We start from the raw sequence: 20,152 nt of genomic DNA, 5'->3' as shown, positions 1-20,152 counted from the left end.
TAAGGGGTATTTCTAATAGGTGTATGGCCCTTTCACTGTATCTTTTTCATGTATAGATCTTATTTACCAGATCAATATTGTACTCTTTGTATTTATTCGGATTTAATGTTTGATCTCTGTTTCTGAGAGCTGTACCTTTACCATTTGCCATCTTGGGTAGGCACCTATCTGGTATTCTCAGAATGGAGGAAAGAGAGGGAGAGAATAAGTATGTAAATACATGCATTTTCTCCTATTGAAAAATGCTTAATGTCAAATACTGTTGACATGGCAGGAGAGCTTGGCTATCACAAGCTACTCAGAGTTCTGTTCTGCTATCAGTCAAAAATTATGCTGTACCCAAAGAGCTTGAGTTTATCACCCTTAGGGATGGGCTTCAGCATCTTCATCATCTCTTATTGTCACCTGCGGCATCCGCCAAAGCTCTCTAGGAGCCAGGAGCTGGGTCTTACTGAGGTGGACCCCAGCTTTGCCTGCCAGCTCTGCAATTCACTTCCTAGATCATTTGTTCCCCTGGGACACAAACTACTAGTTTGTCACTGGAACTTCTCTGGGCCTGTCTCAGAATGGGATTAACATAAAGGAGTGGAACTGTTCAGCAGAGGCAGGGAGAAATAAGTAAGTTCCCTCCTCCTCAGCTTCTCTTTCCCACCTCCCCTTGCCCGTTTCCTCCTTCTTCCCCTGCCGGATTCCAGGGTTACAAATAGAGGCTTCTTTCTTCTGTTTAATTCCATAGTTACCCACCCTCGTTTGCCCTTCTCTAGAATCTCTCTACTCTCATATTGCATCCCGTTCTGTACCTCCTCCCCGCCTCCACCCACTGTACCCAATCGTCTTCCTGACCAAGGAGGAGGACAGGAAGTGTTGAATGTCAGGATCAAATGTCAGGATCCCCCTTCCCTGAGGGAGGAGGATAGGGAGATCTCTGGGCTGAGGCTGCTGTCTCCTTCCCACTGTCCTTTCTGCAGGTCCTCAGATGGCACATTAGGGTGGGCTTGCTGGTGGGTAGGCATCCCACCTCCAGTCCAGTGGAATGCTTAGTTGTACGTCTTATTATGCTGTAATGTTTATTTTTTAGGGCATACATATGAATAGCAAGTTTTGTTGAAATAGATTATCCCCCTCCCCAACACACAAATAAATTATATGATACCTAAATTCCCACATCACATTCATCAATCAATTCAGCTTCAAATCAGTGGCTACCAAAGGCAGAGTGGTGGGAGAGTACTGCTCTCCTGTGGGTACAAAACAGGTGTATTTTCTGTAGAGAATTTTGAAACAATAATAAAAATGACTGAAAGGTATACGCTTGTTATCCTACACTTAGAAATTCTAAAGCATGTAAGTGATAAAATACTCCTCACTACTTCCACCATTTCAAGGCTCAGCCCCTGCTCTCAAGATATGAATGAACCTAGGCATGCAACAGGGCATTATGTTTGGTGTGTGTGTGTGTGTGTGTGTGTGTGTGTGTGTGTGTTTGTTTTTTTTTTTTTTTCTTTTTTGAGACCGAGTCTCACTGTCTCCCAGGCTGGAGTGCAGTGGTGCAAACTCAGCTCACTGCAACCTCTGTCTCCCAGGCTCAAGCCATTCTTCCACCTCAGCATCCCAAGTAGCCGGGACTACAGGCGCCCACCAACACGCCTGGCTAATTTTGTATGTTTTGTAGAGACAGCGTTTCTCTGTGTTGCCCAGGCTGGTCTCGAACTCATGAGCTCAAGTGATCCGCCCGCCTTGGCCTCCCAAAGTGTTGGGATTATAGGAATGAACCATCGTGCCCTGCCTCAAGAGATTACCTTAAATGGCACTATTTAAAGTAGTTATGCTGTGGACTTTAAGAACATACACTTGCAGGACAGATGGAAAAAAATTTACAATATAAAGCACATCACTGCTTTTATCTTGTGATAAAATTTCTAGTTATAGAATTGTTCAGACTCTAAAGTCTCTATCACAGTTTAGATGGCAATAAAATTTTATAATATTCTGGAAAATTACTGTAGATAACTAAAAAATTTGCTGTAGATGAAAAAATACACAAGTGTCTCAAAAGTTATGTAAATAGTTTAAATTTTGTGACATTTGCAGGTAGGTTGGGGTAAAGCAGTATTTCTATTTTATTTATTTTTCGGAGACAGGGTCTCCTCTGTCACGTAGGCTGGAGTGATGGTGTGTTTATAGCTCACTGTAGCCTCGAACTTCCTGGGCTTATGTGATCCTCCTGCCTCAGCCTCCCAAAGTGCTGGAATTACAGGCGTGAGCCATTGCACCTAGGCAGTATTTCTGTTTTAATATTTAGAGATACCTATTTTTTATTATATAGGAAGCTAAATTTTATATAGATGTTTCACATTTTCAAGTTGATCAAAACTTTAATATTATTTATTATTTGTTAAATATAATTATTGGGTTTCTCCCCGACTTTTAAGTAATGGAAAAGTGATTTTATCTGAATCTGTAATTTTCATGCTCTGATTTTAAAAATTTACAAATAGATCCTTCGATTATTTAGCAGGTAGCATCTAAAGGAACTGGTTTAAATCCTAATGCCAAAGTATGGCAAGAAATTGCTCCTGGAAATACTGATGCCACCCCAGTAACTCATGGAACTGAAAGCTCTTGGCATGAAATAGCAGCTACATCAGGTGCTCATCCTGAGGGTAAGTCTTAAATATTTGGTCATAAAAATCACAGTTTGGTTAAATGTATGGCCAAGCAAGTTTACTGAACTTGAGATACATCTCATTTTTTTTTTTTTTTTTTTGAGACAGAGTCTTCCTCTGTCACCCAGGCTGGAGTACAGTGGCGCAGTCTTCACTCACTGCAACCTCCACCTCCCGGGTTCAAGCAGTTCTCCTGCCTCAGCCTCCCGGGTGGCTGGGATTACAGGCGCCTGGCTTTATCTCATGCCTGTAATCCCACACCCGGTTACCACACCCGGCTAATTTTTGTATTTTTAGTAGAGATGGGGTTTCACCATATTGGCCAGGCTGGTCTCGAACTCCTGACCTCAAGTGATCCACCAGCCTCGGCCTCCCAAAGTGCTGAGATTACAGGTGTGAACCACCATGCCTGGCCAGGATATATCCTTTGATTATTTGATTAAGTATATTTATCAATTTTTCTTCCTTTAAACATACTGCATCCAGCATTTATAAATGTTTAACATGTAGTTTGTATATAATTCTCATTTATATGTAACATGAATAGATTGCCACTAATTTCAAGTAGTAGCCGTGTTTTTGGGTCCAGCATGCAACCCATCTATAATAATTATATTTATAAATTAGTTTTTATCTACCATCATTGACTCTGCTATTTACTCACTGTTCTACCTTGGGCAAATAACTTAATTTCTCTATGCTTTTTTCCCTCCATCTGTAAAACAGAAGCAATCTTAATTACAGCACAGGATTTTCTGATAATTAAATGAATAAAGTGCATGGAGTAGTCTGATACATGGATAATGCTATATACGTTTTAGCAATTGTTGATCATTTTAGTTTATCCGTAATTGTCAAAACTTATCTCCCTTGGAATGATAACTCTTGCTTAAAACCATGCGGACATATTTCAAACTGGTAGAAATCCTTAAAATCTTTTTATAGGTGACATACTGCCCAGAGTTCCTGAGAATAGAATTTAAATAATTCCCATTTACTTTCAGTGTCTGTCTTTAATACAGGTAATGCAGAGCTCTCAGAAGGTATATGTAAAGAATATGAAGTAATGTATTCTTCATCTTGTGAAACCACAAGAAATAGTACAGGCATTGAAGAATCAACTGATGGGATGATTTTAGGACCAGAAGATCTGAGTTACCAAATATATGATGTTTCCGGTAAACTTTATGGTTTTATTGTTAAAATGAGAATTCAGTACAGGACACCCCCCACCCATGGTCTCTTTATACTTGTCCTGATAAACCTATGGCATTATTTTCTTATTTGAAAAGAAGGTTACGTTAATGAAATGTTAGTTGATTGTTACATTGTTTTCAGATAACATGACTTTTGTAATGTTAAAAGATTGTTTATGAGGGTTCTATTAAAGGAAAGCGTGAAATTAAAGATAACAGAAAAAGAGGCGGGGTGGCTCATGCCTGTAATCCCAGCGCCTTAGGAGGCCGAGGCGGGCAGATCACTTGAGGTCAGGAGTTTGAGACTAGCCTGGCCAACATGGTGAAACACTGTCTTATACTGGAAAAAAAAAAAAATTAGCTGGGGATGGTGGCATGCACCTATAATCCCAAGATCATGCTACTGCACTCCAACCTGGGTGACAGAGTGAAACTGTGTCTGAAAAAAAAATTTTGTGTGTCTATATATAAACAACTGCCTACTTTGAACATAGAGTTGAAGTGATATGGCAAGCAATTGGTGTTTTTTTGTTGTTTTTTTTTGTTGTTGTTGAGAGGGAGTCTCGCTCTGTTGCCCAGGCCGGAGTGCAGTGGCGTGATCTTGGCTCACTGCAATCTCTGCCTCCTGGGTTCAAGTGATACTCCTGTCTCAGCCTCCCGAGTAGCTGGGATTACAGGCACACGCCACCACACCTGGCTAATTTTTGTATTTTTAGTAAAGATGGTGTTTCACCATGTTGGCCAGGCTGGTCTCAAACTCCTGACCTCAAGTAATCCACCTGCCTTTGGCCTCCCAAAGTGCTGGGATTACAGGCGTGAGCCACCATGCCCGGCCTTTAAGTGCTTTTAGTATTGTGCATTGTTAACTTTTTGATAAAAATAACCTTAAACTAATATGAAATGTATCTGATGAAAGAATATCTAGGTTGACAGAAATTAGTTAGACTTTGAACTGTCCAAATTATAAAAATAATAAAAAATACAGTTTGGGCCAGGCACAGTGGCTTATGCCTGTGGCCAAGGTAGGAGGATTGCTTGAGCCCAGGAGTTTGAGAACAGTCTGGGCAACATAATGAGAGCCTGTCTCTACAAAAAAATAAAAATAAAAAGTTAGCTGGGTATCATGGCACAAGTTTGTGGTCCTAGCTACTCAAGAAGCTGTGGTGGGAGGATCATTTGAGCCCAGGAGGTTGAGGCTATACTGAGCTGTGATCGCACCACTGTACTCTAGCCTGGGCAACAAAGGGAGACCCTGTTTCTCTCAAACAATAGCTTTGTGGTGAATTTTGATTGTAGGTACTTTGTGGCTTCTGAGTACAACAGTATGTCAGATTTATCACCTCTACTAACATGCTATTAACTTTTTTTCCCTCTTCTTTTCTACCATCAGGAGAAAGCAATTCAGCAGTTTCTACAGAAGACCTAAAAGAATGTCTGAAGAAACAATTAGAATTCTGTTTTTCACGGTATTGCTGTTTCCCCTTTATTGAATTTTATTAGTAGATGTAAAATACGTGTGAAATAGAGCGCAAGGATAGTGATTATTATTTAACTAATTTTTTTTTTTTTTTTCTTGAGACAGAGTCTCATGTTGTCGCTGGGCTGGAGTGCAGTGGTGTGATCTCGGCTCACAGCAGCCTCCGCCTCCAGGGTTCAAGAGATTCTTGTGCCTCAGCCTCCAGAGTAGCTGGGATTACAGGCGTGCGGCCACCACGCCCAGCTAATATTTGTATTTTTAGTAGAGACAGGGTTTCACCATGTTGGCCAGGCCGGTCTCAAACATGCAACCTCATGTGACCTGCCCTCCTCTGCCTTGCAAAGTGTCGGGATTACAGGCGTATGGCACCACACTCGGCCCCTTGTCTAGATTTAAAAGTGTAGGGCCGGGCGCTGTGGCTCATGCCTGTAATCCCAGCACTTTGGGAGGCTTCGGTGGCTGGATCACCTGAAGCTGGGAGTTCGAGACCTGCCTGACCAACATGGAGAAACCCCGTCTCTACTAAAAATACAAAAATTAGCGGGGCATGGTGGTGCGTGCCTGTAATCCCAGCTACTTGGGAGGCTGAGGCAGGAGAATCACTTGAACTCCGGAGGCGAAGGTTGTGGTGAGCTGAGATCGCACCATTGCGCTCCAGCCTGGGCAACAAGAGCGAAACTCCATCTCAAAAAAGAAAAAGTGTAGTCTCCAGTCTGATATGCAAAGGATCTATTCTTAATAAAAAGATAATGAAGTTTGCATTGGATGTTTTTTCTATGAACATACTCAATTTTGGAATTGACAAAAAGTTATTTCTTAATGCATGTTTTAATAGTTGATTCTTGTAATGTTAATCATAGAGTCATTTTTGGCAAAATAGTAAGGAGTTGGACAGATAATTTATATTGCCAATGTCTTCTCTTAAATAAGGAATCCTTTCAGGCAAACATTTGGAGAAGTCTTATTTACAGATAAGAATAATGGGCCAGGCGCAGTGGCTCATGCCTGTAATCCTAGCACTTAGGGAGGGCAAGGTGGGCAGATCATGAGGTCAGGGGTTCAAGAACAGGCTTGCCAACATGGTGAAACCTTGTCTCTAATAAAAAATACAAAAATTAGCCAGGTGTGGTGGTGGGCGCCTGTAATCCCAGCTACTCGGGAGGTGGCAGCAGGAGAATCGCTTGAACCGGGGAGGTAGAGATTGCAGTGAGCTGAGGTTATTCCTGGGCTCCAGCCTGGGCGGCAAGAGCGAAATTCCACCTCAAAAACAAGGAAACAAAAACATTGATGTAATATTTACTTTAGCCTGTACTTTGGGAGGCCAAAGTAGGTGGATCACCTGAGGTCAGGAGTTCAAGACCAGCCTGGCCAATATGGCAAAACCCCATCTCTACTGAAAATACAAAAATTAGCGGGGTGTGGTAGCGTGGCCCTGTAGTTCCAGCTACTGGAGGCTGAGGCAGGAGAATTGCTTGAACCCAGGAGGTGGAGTTTGCAGTAAGCCGAGGTTGCAGCACTGCACTCCAGCCTGGGTGAATTTTACCTACTAACTAGATCATTTATGGGTCTGCTTCTATTGTCTGGGTTTCTTCTCTTGAATTATCTGTGATAATTTACTGCCTTTTTGTATGTCTTGTAAATTTTGATTTTATGCTGTACATTACATACAACAGAACCATAGAAAATGTAGGTGATATAACTCTAGACAGAGTTTGAACTTTTTTTCTGTTGGGCAGAGAGTGATATGTTGATTGCTTCAATCCAATCAGGAACTGAGCTAGGTCAGGGCTGAGCAACAATTTTAAATGGACTCAGTTCACCTTTGATTTAGCTCTATTCCTTCTACATGGCCCTTTCAGGCTTTTGATTTAGAGCTTGGCAGTTTTGTGTCACCCTAATCTTACAAAACCAAGGAGATTTAGATCTCTAATACAGAGGTTTGAGATTTAGCTCTTTAACTTCCTACCCCATACTGCTTGAAAATCTGGCAGTGTCTTGGCCTGGCGCAGTGGCTCACACCTGTAATCCCAGCACTTTGGGAGGCCAAGGCAGGCGGATCACCTGAGGTGAGGAGTTCAGTATTAGCCTGACCAACATGGTGAAACCCCATCTCTACTTAAAATACAAAAAATTAGCTGGGCATGGTGGTATGCACTACTAATCCCAGTTACTCGAGAGGCTGAGGCAGGAGAATCGCTTGAACCCAGGAGGTGGAGGTTGCAGTGAGCCGAGATCGCACCATTGCACTCCAGACTGGGGAATAAGAGTGAGACTTCGTTTCAAAAAAAAAAAAGAAAAGCTGGCAGTGTCTTATCGGGGAGACTTGCGTTTGCCGCATTTTTGCTTGCACTGGGACTTAATCACAAGACCACATAGATTTTACTGTCTTTTCAGCCTGACTCTCAATCTCCCATCTTCCTCCTTAAAACTCAGGAAACATCTTATGGGGAAAATCAGCTGTATTGGTGGCTCCCATAATTTCCATTCATAATTCTAGTTCTGTACCCATTACACTTACCACATACTTATACACAACTGCCTGGAGATCTGCTGGTTTCTCTATTGTCCAGGAGAGTCTGAGTCAAGATCTGCAAATGCTCTCAGGAAGGAAAGATCTTCTTTGGGGCATTTTAGTCATTTTGTGCTTGAAGCTTCCACAGCTTTCCCAGATCTCCAAAAACGTGATTTTTTTTTTTTTTTTTTTTGTAGTTTATCCCAGCTTTTTTAGTTGTTGCAGTGGAAGCTCCTACTTGTCATGATCCATCACATCCTACTCAGGACTGTGATATAGTTCGAACCAGCTGGGTAATTGACATTTGTAGCTCAGCAAAATTGCCATTAATACATATCAGGTATTACTCATGAATAATCAAATCTTAGATGTTATATCCATTAATTTGATTTACTTCTGACAAGGTGCAGTTTCTTTAGCTAAGAGTTGAATCACTGTTTAAGAATAGACCTGCTAAATTTCAGAGTTCATTTAGGCTACAGCTTTTTAGTTTTGCAAAAATTATGTTTATAGTTGTCTTATTTTCAGATTCTTAAGGAATATCTTTTTTTTTTTTTTTTTTGAGATGGAGTTCTCACTCTATTGCCTAGGCTGGAGTGCAGTGGCATGATCTCGGCTCACTGCAACCTCTACCTCCCGGGTTCAAGCGATTCTTCTGATTCAGCCTCCCAAGTAGCTGGGAGTACAGGCACGCACCACCGTGCCTGGCTAAGTTTTGTGTTTTTAGTAGAGACGAGGTTTTATCATGTTGGCTAGGCTAGTCTCAAACTCCTGATATCAGGTGATCCACCCACCTTTGCCTCCCAAAGTGCTGGGTTTACAGGTGTGAGCCACCATGCCTGGCCTCTATTTTAATAGAATGTAAAAGTAAGGGCCTTTGAGCCTGCTCCTTGCCAGGCACTAGGCAGTTGAAATACATTATTGATTGAACAGCAACGATCCTTCATGGAACCTATATTCTGACTGTGAGAACACAAAACAAACATAATAAATATAAGCAACTCAGGGGTATGTTAGGAGATAAGTGCTATGGGAAAAAAATTAAATGCAAGGACAGGAATCAGGAATGCTGGGATGGTTGCAGTTTTAAATAGGGTGATCAGAACAGTACTCTTTGAGAAGGGGCCTTATAAGCAAAAACTTCCAGCTATTTATAGCCAGACTGCTTCAAAGAATATTTGATGTGAATAGCAAGGTGTGAATTTGATTTTACCTAAGTTTATTAAACAAGATTTTATGTGAAGATGCAAGTGTTTGCATCTTCTTTTTTTAATGTACCTTAAAGAATCTTTTGTGTTAATATTAAATATATATTTTTTATTTTTCGTTTTTTTTGTTTGTTTATGTTTTGAGATGGAGTTTCGCCCTTGTTGCCCCAACTGGAATGCAGTGGCGTGATCTCGGCTCATTGCAATCTCCGCCTCCCAGGTTCAAGCGATTCTCTTGCCTCAGCACCCCGAGTAGCACCCACCACCAAGCCTGGCTAATTTTTTGTATTTTTAGTAGAGACGGGGTTTCACCATGTTGGCCAGGTTGGTCTTGAGCTCTTGACCTCTAATGATCCACCCACCTCGGCGTCCCAAAGTGCTAGGATTACAGGCATGAGCCACCGCACCCAGCCAATGTGTGTATTTATATAAGCATGTTCGACTTAAATAATTTAAAACACGTATTTTGGACAGGGTGCGCTGGCTCACGCCTGTAATCCCAGCACTTTGGGAGGCTGAGGCGGATGGATCACGAGGTCAGGAGATCGAGACCATCCTGGCTAACATGGTGAAACCCCGTCTGTACTAAAAAATACAAAAAAAAAATTAGCCGAGCGTGATGGCGGGCGCCTGTAGTCCCAGCTACTTGGGAGGCTGAGGCAGGAGAATTACTTGAACCCGGAAGGCAGAGCTTACAGTGAGCCGAGTTTGCGCCACTGCGCTCCAGACTGGGCAACAGAGCAAGACTCCGTCTCAGGAAAAAAAGAAAAAGAAATGGAAAATCCTTCTTGAGTCAGTTCACAGTTCAGCTACAGTTTTTATCATGCATATTCTAATATCACTGATGAAATATTTATAAGATGGAACTCTGCTATATGTAATGTTTTGTTAAAGTGCTACTTGTAATATTAAACCTCTTTATGTATCAGTATAATTGTCCAGTGTTGTGCTAGATGTGTTTGGGAATTGAGATACTGTAAAAGTTATATTAACTAATGTATATGTATATATTACATTAGTATCTTTTGAATTGAACTTTTAACAACTTTTTAGAGTTCACTGAAAAGTTTAATGTTATTTCTGATAGAATAATCTTATTTCCATGCATTTAAAAAGTAGGAAAAGTGAGTAAGATACCTCTTGTTAGATGCTTTTTAATTATTGCTTGTTTTATAGGACTATTTTGTTTATTCTTTTCAGAGAAAATTTGTCAAAGGATCTTTACTTGATATCTCAAATGGATAGTGATCAGTTCATCCCAATTTGGACAGTTGCCAACATGGAAGAAATAAAAAAGTTGACTACAGACCCTGATCTAATTCTTGAAGTGTTAAGATGTATGTAAAAATACCTTTTAGCTTTTTTTTTAATTTTTAAACGTAAAATGTTATTTTGACTTCTGATCATATAGGGAATTATTTTTACTGCCCCCTCCCCACACCCTTATTTTGTTGTTTTGTTCCGAATTCTCTCTCTTTGTTTTTTTTTTTCGGGGGTTGTGGTGAAAGACAGGGTCTCACTCTGTCACTCAAGCGGGAGTGTGATGGTGCAAATCGCAGCTCACTGCAGCCCCAAACTCCTGGGCTCAAGCCATCCTTCTACCTCGTAGCCTCCCAAGTTACTGGGACCCCAGGCGCACACCACCACATCCGGCTAATCTTTAAATTTTTGTATAGAGGTGGGGTCTTGGTATGTTCCCCAGGCTGGTCTTAAGTTCTTTGGCTGAGTCAGTCCTCCCACCTTGGCTTCCCATTTTTACTGACTCTGTGTGTGTGTGTGTGTGTGTGTGTGTGTGTGTGTGTGTGTGTGTGTGTGTATCCCGCTGGTGTGTGTGTGTGTGTGTGTGATATGTGTGTGTATGTGTATATATATCCCGCTGGGGTGTGTGTGTGTGTGTATGTATATATATATATATCCCGCTACTGACTGGTGTGTGGGGGGGTGTGTGTGTGTGTATATGTGTGTATGTATATATATATATCCCGCTCAGCCTCCCAAAATGTTGGAATTACAGGCGTGAGCCACCACCCCCGGCCTATATACAGCTTCTGTAATAATTCTGCACCTTGGTTGTTTATCATCATGCCCACTTAAGAAGTATAAGCAATTAAGTCTCATTTTTCTGGAGTGTTAGATATGTATCGTTATCACACAACCTTTAAGACAATCTCTTTCAAGTTTTTAAACCCAAATAAGAAGTACATTTTTCGTGACAGTTCAATATACACCATATACCTACACCTGACTGAAATATTTGTAACAAACTTGTTTCTAATTTTACAACCTACTAATGAGTTGCTGTGGGCAGTTTGACAAATACTGCTCTGAAGTTTGGTAATGAATTTTTATTTCTTGATTGAAGCTTTAAGAATTTTTGCTGGATTTTGTGTCTTGTATCAGTATTTCTTGGTAACCTCTTAAGAGTGGGTTTTGTTAACTATTTGACTGAATAAGGCAGATCTTCACTTTTATATGAGATGTGTTGAACATGTTTAAAAGTTAAATATAGCAAGTCTGATAATAGACTTACAGTGGAATAGATTTCCATTTCCAGAGGATTACAAACATTTATGGAACATTACAGAGGATTACAAACATTTATGGAACATTACAGAGGATTACAAACATTTATGGAATCTCTCATTGGTTTGTAGAGACATCATTTCTTAAAATGACCCAATCTTGTCTGCATTAAAAGTTGGCAAAGAGAGGCAGAATCTCCCACCTGTTTAGGCTGGAACTTGGCACTTATTATACCTATGCCATCACACTTAACTGCTTATTTTATTCTACTTACCTGCTCATGGAGATCTGGTATATTAACTCCATGAAGGGACTATTTGCTACTATATTTAGTATAATATTTCCTCATAATCAGCATTTAAAAGGTGGCTTTTGGGTCTCTGTAGTAGTATGCAAGATTAAGTAAGTTGAAATCCTGGATAGCTTATAATTTGCATATAGTTTTTAGTTTAAGGTCTTCTTGAACTTTAATCTTAGGAAGAATTTCTTCATATATCAGATTTCATTATATTCCTCAGCATAGTGTTTGGCCAATGAAAGTACACTAATTTCTGTTAACATCCATTGGTTATCTCCTCAATGAAGAATTTGGTTATTATATACAAGAAATTTGCCTTATTAGATATATGTTGTATGCTCCCTGAAGGCAGTGCCAAAGTTACTCTGTTAAGTACTCTGAATGTTTTTTCAATGAATAACATTTGACAGTGTTCTTTACATACAAATCTCCAAAAAATTGTCATACCTATAATCTTTGATTCTACAACTTAGTTTCTTTAGGATATTAACCCAGCCTCTGCAAATTTACTCAGTTGGAAATTAAAATGAATAGTTTTTTTAATGGCATTAATAATATCACTACTTGTCACGTTTGAGTGATACCCTTTCTTTTAAATTTCAGCTTCTCCCATGGTACAAGTTGATGAGAAGGGTGAGAAAGTGAGACCAAGTCATAAGCGTTGTATTGTAATTCTTAGAGAGATTCCTGAAACAACACCAATAGAGGTAAATTATTAATAATTGTTAACACTAAATGTTCTCTGTTTAAATTAAAAGAGGTTTCTTCTGCCTTTCGTGGCAAAGAAGAAAAATTGGAAGAGGTACACAAGCAAAGCATAAGTCAGTGCCTTCATCAGTTACTGTGAAAAGGTTAAATACTAATTTGTTTCATGAATTCTGAAGTACTAGGATGGTATAGAGAAAGGAAAAGATATAGTTCTATTTTCTTAGAAGGGTAGACACAGTATTGCAGTGAAACATTCTGAATTTACTAGATTGATTCAATGGCAACTAATATATAAATAGGCTATTTTGGGAACTTGAGAATTCATCTGTAAGAATGAATGAAAAACTAGATTTTGATTAAGGATTAAGGAGGCAGGGCCGGGCGCGGTGGCTCATGCCTGTAATCCCAGCACTTTGGGAGGCTGAGGCAGGCAGATCGTGAGGTCAGCAGATGGAGACCATCCTGGCTAATATGGTGAAACCCCATCTCTACTAAAAATCAAAAAATTAGCCAGGCATGGTGGCGGGCGCCTGTAATCCCAGCTACTTGAGAGGCTGAGGCTGGAGAATGGTGTGAACCTGGGAGCTTGCAGTGAGCTGAGATCGAGCCACTGCACTCTAGCCTGGGTTACAGAGTGAGACTCTTTGTCTCAAAAAAAAAAAAAAAAAAGGGATTAAGGAGGCAGGACTAACCCTATTGTTCAGCGAAATATTATATAAAGCAAAGTTGCAGTCATAAAGATGGTATGGTACACGTACTGGAATAAAATAATATTTGAATGATACATTATAATCAATTTGACAATTAGATTCTCCCAGTTATTACTTTGCAATTATTTAAAGCCAAAGGTTTTATTGCCTGTTTTACTGATGAAATAACTGACAGTTAGGATGGTTACGTAGCTTGCTCAAGGATACAAGGGCTCTTAAATGACAGGAGTTTGGGTTTGAACATGATCTCTCTGATTCTAAAGCCCATGTTTCATAATCACTGTGCCACAGAGCTTCATGTTAAGTTGCCATGATAAGGTGATATACATTAAAGAAGATGAGGATAATTAGTAACTGACATTGTAATTGATTAGCTATTTAGAACAGAGTGTTATTTTGTTTTATTTTTTGAGACAGGGTTTCAGTCTGTCACCCAGGGTGGAGTGCAGTGGCACAGTCACGGCTTACTGTAGCCTTGACCTCATGGGCTCAAGCGATCCTCCCATCTCAGCCTCCTGAGTAGTTGGGACTACTGGCACATGCCACCATGCCTGGCTAATTTTTGTACTTTTTTGTAGAGATGGGGTTTTGCCATGTTGCCTAGGCTGTTCTCAAGCCTCTGGGCTCAAGCAATCTGTGCACCTTGGCCTCCCAAAGTGCTGGGATTACAGGCGTGAGCCACTGTGCCCCATTTCATTATCATTTTTGCGGTTATTACAATTCATATTCTGAATACATAAAGAGTTCATACACATGAAAAACAGTAAATAAAACAAGGTACCAAATGTTTTGTTGGGTTTTTGAGGAGTTTTTTGTTTTTTGCTTTAAAAATTTTTTTTTCATGTTAAGAAATTTTTCCTCAATCAATGGTTTTCTGAGACAGGTCTTGCCGTGTCACTGAGGGTGTAGTACAGTGGTATGATCATAGTTCACTGCAGCCTCAAACTCCTTGGCTCAAGCAGTCCTCCTACCTCAGCCACCCAAGTAGCTATGACTACAGGAGCCAGCCACCATGCCCAGCCAATTTTCACTTTTTTTGGTAAAGATGGTGTCTAGCTATGCTGTACAGGCTCGTCCTGAGCTCAAGCAATTCCCCTACTTCAATCTCCCAAAGTGCTGAGATTACAGAAGTGAGCCACTGAGCTCTCAGGCTGCATTTGACCTTTGCTATTTCAGTAGATATTTTCTTTCCTTCTGTTACTTCTTAAGGATACTTAATATTCACTTAATTTTTTTTTTTTTAATAAGCTTCTTTCAATCCATTAACAGTTTTACCATTTTGAGTTTTGGTAGTCACCCTTTTTCTGAATCCATATAGCTGTTGGAGTTTCTGTTTACATTTATACTAATTACGGAAAAGAGAAGATATGTTTGCACATTAACTAATGTATGTGTTGTAAGCAAAGCAACTGGATTAAATGAGAATGCGTGAAAATTTGTATTGCCTAGAAAATGTTAATGTGGGAGGCCAGGCAGGAAAAGGACAGGGGAGATTTCACTAAGCATTTAGCTTGCCACTGGAAGTGAAATACTTGCACTTTGCTGATTGTAAAATAAATCATCCCAAAATCATGTACAAAATACATCTCCTGGCCAAGTGGAGTGGCTCGTGCCTGTAATCTCAGCACTTTGGAGTGCTCAGGCGGAAGGATCGCTTGCATCCGGGAGTTTGAGACCAGACTCAAATATATCTCCTATTAACTCTGTATTTGTTTTGAAACACAGCCCATCCTCAGTAGAAAAATGGGCAAAAGTTAAGTGAAGTGATAGGACCAAAGACATGAAGATAGGCTTAACATTACTAGTAAACAAACCAACAAAAAATGCCAATTATTGATGTATTTTTTAGAGTTAACTAATTTTCTTTTTCTTTTTAGGAAGTGAAAGCTTTGTTCAAAAGTGAAAACTGCCCCAAAGTGATAAGCTGTGAGTTTGCACACAATAGCAACTGGTATATCACTTTCCAGTCAGACACAGATGCACAACAGGTAAGAAGAAAACATTTTCTGATACAAGTCCATCCTAGTGGCAAAATAAGTAGTGGTATATTTTAATTGAGAAAATGTGTGTTTACACTGATGTTTATCAAGACTAGTGAGTACCTTGGTCACCCTTTTGCTTTTGCTCAATTGGTTTCCTTTTTGATCATCTTCCTAAAGTTTTTCAGTTTTGATTTAGGAAGTTTGTTTTCTGTCGATAAGAATATTAACATAACAGTTTTAAAATTAACATAGGGATCAAGAACCATGTACCTAGTGGTATTTTTAGTACATAATAGGTCTGCAATAAACAAAATTCTTGGAATTTCGACTTGATGGTTTTATTCTTTTTTTTTTTTGAGACGGAGTCTCACTCTGTCGCCCGGGCTGGAGTGCAGTGGCGCAATCTCGGCTCACTGCAACCTCCACCTCCTGGGTTCAAGTGATTCTCCTGCCTCAGCCTCCCAAGTAGCTGGAATTACAGGCACCTGCCACTACACCCAGCTAATTTTTTGTATTTTTAGTAGAGGTGGGGTTTCACCATATTGGTCAGGCCGGTCTCAAACTCCTGACCTCGTGATTCGCCTGCCTCAGCCTCCCGAAGTGCTGGGATTACAGGCATGAGCCACTGCACCCGGTGATGGCTTTATTCTTAATTGTTAACATGTCTCAAAGAGAAATAATCCTTTGAAACACAAATATATCTATGATAAGAGTGTTTAAAAATCACTCACGGATTTTTATTTTTTAAAACAATTTATTAGAAAGTTGATCATTTTTAAATTGGTTTCTAGGGATATTTTGGGTCTGTTTTCAATCCTAATGCATTTTGTCTGCAGTAATCCATGGTGGCTTTTCTACAATAAATATGAACTGTGATTGAGAAGGCGTTACATTTTTACTTTTTCATTCCCTGTCCACCTGCACAGTGGAATCACCTACATAATTTTGTTTTTATAGTTTAATACTAAACTCTCAACATAATAAAGATAACTTTACTGAAATGTTTGAATGCTAATGAAAGTTTTTTTTGTGCTTTGTTAACAGGCTTTTAAATACTTAAGAGAAGAAGTTAAAACATTTCAGGGCAAGCCAATTATGGTAAGAAATAGAGGAGATCAGTGTGAAACCAGAACAGGTTTTGGTTCTCTGTATGAGAATTTAAAAAATACAGACAGATAATATTTTATAAAAACCCATAGTGACTTTCAAAAAGTTTCTGGCTTGGTCCAGGCGTGGTGGCTCACACCTGTAATCCCAGCACTTTGGGAGTCCAAGGCAGGTGGATAGCATGACGCCAGGAGTTTGAGACCAGCCTTGCCAATATGATGAAACCCCGTCTCTACTAAAAGTAGAAAAAATTAGCCGGGTGTTGTGGCACACGCCTGTAGTTCCAGATACTTGAGAGGCTGAGGCAGGAGAACTGCTTTAACCCGGGAGGCGTAGGTTGCAGTGAGCAGAGATTGCACCACTGCACTCCAGCCTGGGCGACAGAGCAAGACCTTGTCTCAAAAACAACAACAACAACAACAACAAATTTCTGGCTTGTATTATGTGCTACTTCAGAAAATCCTTTGATAAGCCATAAAAATACTTTGTGTACAGCAATTCTTTACAAAGGGGTAACTTCAAATAGCATGAGGTTTAATTAGATGCTGATTTACAACATATGAGATAATTCCAGATCTCAAAATGAGCAATAGAAATAATTTTTAGTAACATGAAAAATATTCACAGTACTTTCAACCTCATCTCAATTAACTGCATCACTACGTACCATCAATACAACCATTTGGAAACCTAGGCATTGTCACCGATGACACATTTGATCCCTGTCTTTACATGTCTAATCTGTTCCAGGTCCTGTGAAAATGCTTTCCAAAAATCTCCCATTGTTTAGGCTTGAACACTTGGAGTAGCCTCTTAACTGCTGTGTTACCAGTTTTTCCCCCCCTTAACAATCTGTTCTTCACATTGCTACCAGAGCTAGTGTTCTAAACCATAATCCAGTAACATACACTTAGTTCGACTTGATCCTCATTCCCTGTGTGCTATAGTTATTCTTATTTGTAAATGTAATACATTATTCTTACTAATCCCTCTGTGTTGAACTCTGTGTGTCACTTTCTGTTTTAAGCACTTTACGTGTATTGACTCATTTAATCCTTACAGGAACCTAATGAGATAGTGCTTTTGTTTTCTTCAGTTTCCTAGTGAGGATAATAAGACACGAGGGTAACCTACCTAGTTTCACATAACTAGTAAGTGGAAGAACTAGGATAACAGTGACTTACATTTATTAAGAGGTTCTAAGAACTTTACCATATTTAAATCTCATAATTGCTGTGAAGTAGGTGGGATTATTAGTTTCCATATTACAGATGAGGATGTTTTCTAGCTGTCATTCTACTTCCTCTGTCTATGATGTTCTTCTCCCTTTTATCTTTCCCTGCTTTGAGGCTTTTATAAAGATATTCTCCTGAGTCTTCTTAATAGCTTTAAAGTTTTAAAGTATTTCAGAAGTGGGTCTTTGGTATATCTGGAATTAATTTTATATATAGTATAAGATAGGAATCTAGTTCTATTTTTCCCCATATATGGAAAGACATTTATTTCAACACTTAATTTTTTGTCATTTCTATTCTTCTGCAACTTCTGCAGCTATGAGATTTGGTTCAGATTTTCTGTTTTCTTTGAGTTCTGCTTCCCTGAACCAATATGGCTGTTTTGTTTTGTTTTGTTTTTGAGACTGGGTTTCTTTCTCTCTGTCACCTAGGCTCGAGTGCAGGGGCATGATCACGGCTCACTGCTGCCTCGACCTCTCAGGCTCAAGTGATCTTCCCACCTCAGCCTCCCAAGTAGCTGGGACCACAGGAGCACACCATCATGCCTGGCTAATTTTTAAATTTTTGGTAGAGTTGGGGTCTATGTTGCCCAGGCTGGTCTCAAACTCTTGAACTCAAACAATCCTTCCATCTCAGCCTCCCAAAGTGCGGAGATTACAGATGTGAGCCACCATACCATGATTGCATTCCTGGATATCACTGTTTAATTTAATTTTATTTTATTTTCTTAATTTATTTATTTTTGAAATGGCGTTTCACTCTTACCACCCAGGCTGGAGTGCAGTGGCACAATCTCAGCTCACTGCAACCTCCACCTCCTGGGTTCAAGTGATTCTCCTGCCTCAGCCTCTGGCGTAGCTGGGATTACAGGTGCCTGACAACCACGCCCAGCTAATTTTTGTATTTTTAGTAGAGACGGGGTTTTGCCATGTTGGCCAAGCTGCTCTCGATCTCCTGACCTCAGGTGATCCACCCACCTCGGCCTCCCAAAGTGCTGGGATTACAGGTGTGAGCCACCTTGCCTGGCCAGATATCACTGTTTTAATTATCATCATTTTACAATATCCTTATTTATTTCTGCTAGTTCTTTGTCCTTGACCCTATTTTTCAGGATTGTGTTGGCTCTTCTTAGATCATTACATTTTCAAACGATTTTAGAATATTTGTCTAGTTCCAACAAACAGCCAAACAAAATCTATAATGGAATTAATGGAATTCTGTTCAATTTATTGGTTAAATTGGGGACAGCTGGTTGTTTTAGCCTACATTATTCATTATTATGGTAACTATTATGTATTTCATTGTTAATTCAATTCATTTTTACTACTTTAAAATCATTTTGGTTGCTTTTTCTTCTTGGTATCTTACTGATTTTTTTAAAATGTTTTAATGTCTACAGATAATCACTATTTTGATTATTCCTTATACCTCCCATTTCTTATTTCTATTGCTTTTGCTGGGGGTCTCAGGTATAGTAGTAAAAACACAAATATTTTATTATAAGTAATGTTTTTCTCTGCCATTTTAGTTTTTCTTTATGCTTCTTTTGATGAGCCATCACATAGCAACATAAGTTGCAAGAAAATTCACATTAACTTTTATACCATTTATTAAAATCAAATGACCTAACACCTGGAAAGACAGGTGCAGAAGCAAGGAATGCTATACTCCAATCCTGGTGGTGCTTTCTGCCACCAGCTGTTGTATCTTGAGTATGTCAGGCCAACCTGTAAGGTTCTGGTTTGTTTCTTTGTAGTGTCCATGCTCTTCATTTCTAAAGTTCTGTGATATAGAAGTGATGACGTTGGAGGAAAGGGACATTAAGTGGATAATGTTTATCCACTCATTTCCTAATTTATTGATGATTTCATTAAGAGGCAGTGCTTCATTCTGTTTCAATTGTGATTTCTATGCCTGAAAATAACTGGTATCAGTTCCTTTCAGCCTAAGGAACTTCCATTGGTGTTTGTTACAGTACCAACCAGCAACGAATTCTCTTAGTTTTTCCTTAACTAAAAATGTCTGGTATTTCACACTCTTTTTTGAGACAGTGTCTTGCTCTATCACCCAGGCTGGAGTGCAGTGGTACAATCTCAATTCACTGCAGCCTCCTCTCGCCTCGCGCCCACCCCCCGCCCCAGTTAGCTGCAACTACAGGTGCATGCCACCATGCTCAGCTAATTTTTCTACTTTTTTTGTGGTAGAGACGGAGTTTTGCTGTGTCATCCAGGTTGGTCTCTTAACTCCTGAGGGCAAGCGATCCCCCCACTAAGGCCTCCCAAAGTGTTGGGACTATAGACGTGAGCCACTGCACCCAGCATTTGTGATGAGTATTTTCCATGGATACAGAATGCAGGGATGACAGCTAAAATTATTTTCCATTCTTTTAAGATACCATTCTGGACTCTTGTTTCTGATGAGATGTTCACCATCATTCACATGGTTCTTCCCCTGTATATGATGTGTCCTTTTTCTTTGCCTGCTGTCAAGATGTTTTATTTTTGGTTTCCAGTAGGTTGGCTATGGTGTG

General features: G+C 39.8%; 1 protein-coding gene across 31 annotated transcripts in view; it reads left to right on the top strand.

The window, feature by feature from the left end:
• The window catches only part of LARP4 (La ribonucleoprotein 4), a 79,103-nt gene that overhangs the window by 24,387 nt on the left and 34,564 nt on the right, over window positions 1–20,152 (top strand). For 15 of the 31 annotated variants that reach the window (XM_034935867.3, XM_034935885.2, XM_063593499.1 and 12 more), the window contains 7 exons: window positions 2,516–2,663; window positions 3,689–3,844; window positions 5,253–5,328; window positions 10,260–10,396; window positions 12,484–12,587; window positions 15,176–15,286; window positions 16,325–16,378. In XM_034935867.3, coding sequence (XP_034791758.1) covers window positions 2,516–2,663; window positions 3,689–3,844; window positions 5,253–5,328; window positions 10,260–10,396; window positions 12,484–12,587; window positions 15,176–15,286; window positions 16,325–16,378 — 786 coding nt within the window. Of the gene's footprint in view, window positions 1–2,515; window positions 2,664–3,670; window positions 3,845–5,252; window positions 5,329–10,259; window positions 10,397–12,483; window positions 12,588–15,175; window positions 15,287–16,324; window positions 16,379–20,152 lie in introns of all 31 variants that reach the window. The other 16 variants (XM_034935865.3, XM_034935874.3, XM_034935869.3 and 13 more) reach the window with 4 other exon arrangements.

Source organism: Pan paniscus, chromosome 10 (genome assembly GCF_029289425.2).
Source record: "Pan paniscus chromosome 10, NHGRI_mPanPan1-v2.0_pri, whole genome shotgun sequence".
Taxonomy (NCBI): domain Eukaryota; kingdom Metazoa; phylum Chordata; class Mammalia; order Primates; family Hominidae; genus Pan; species Pan paniscus.
This window is presented reverse-complemented; position numbering and strand designations above follow the sequence as displayed.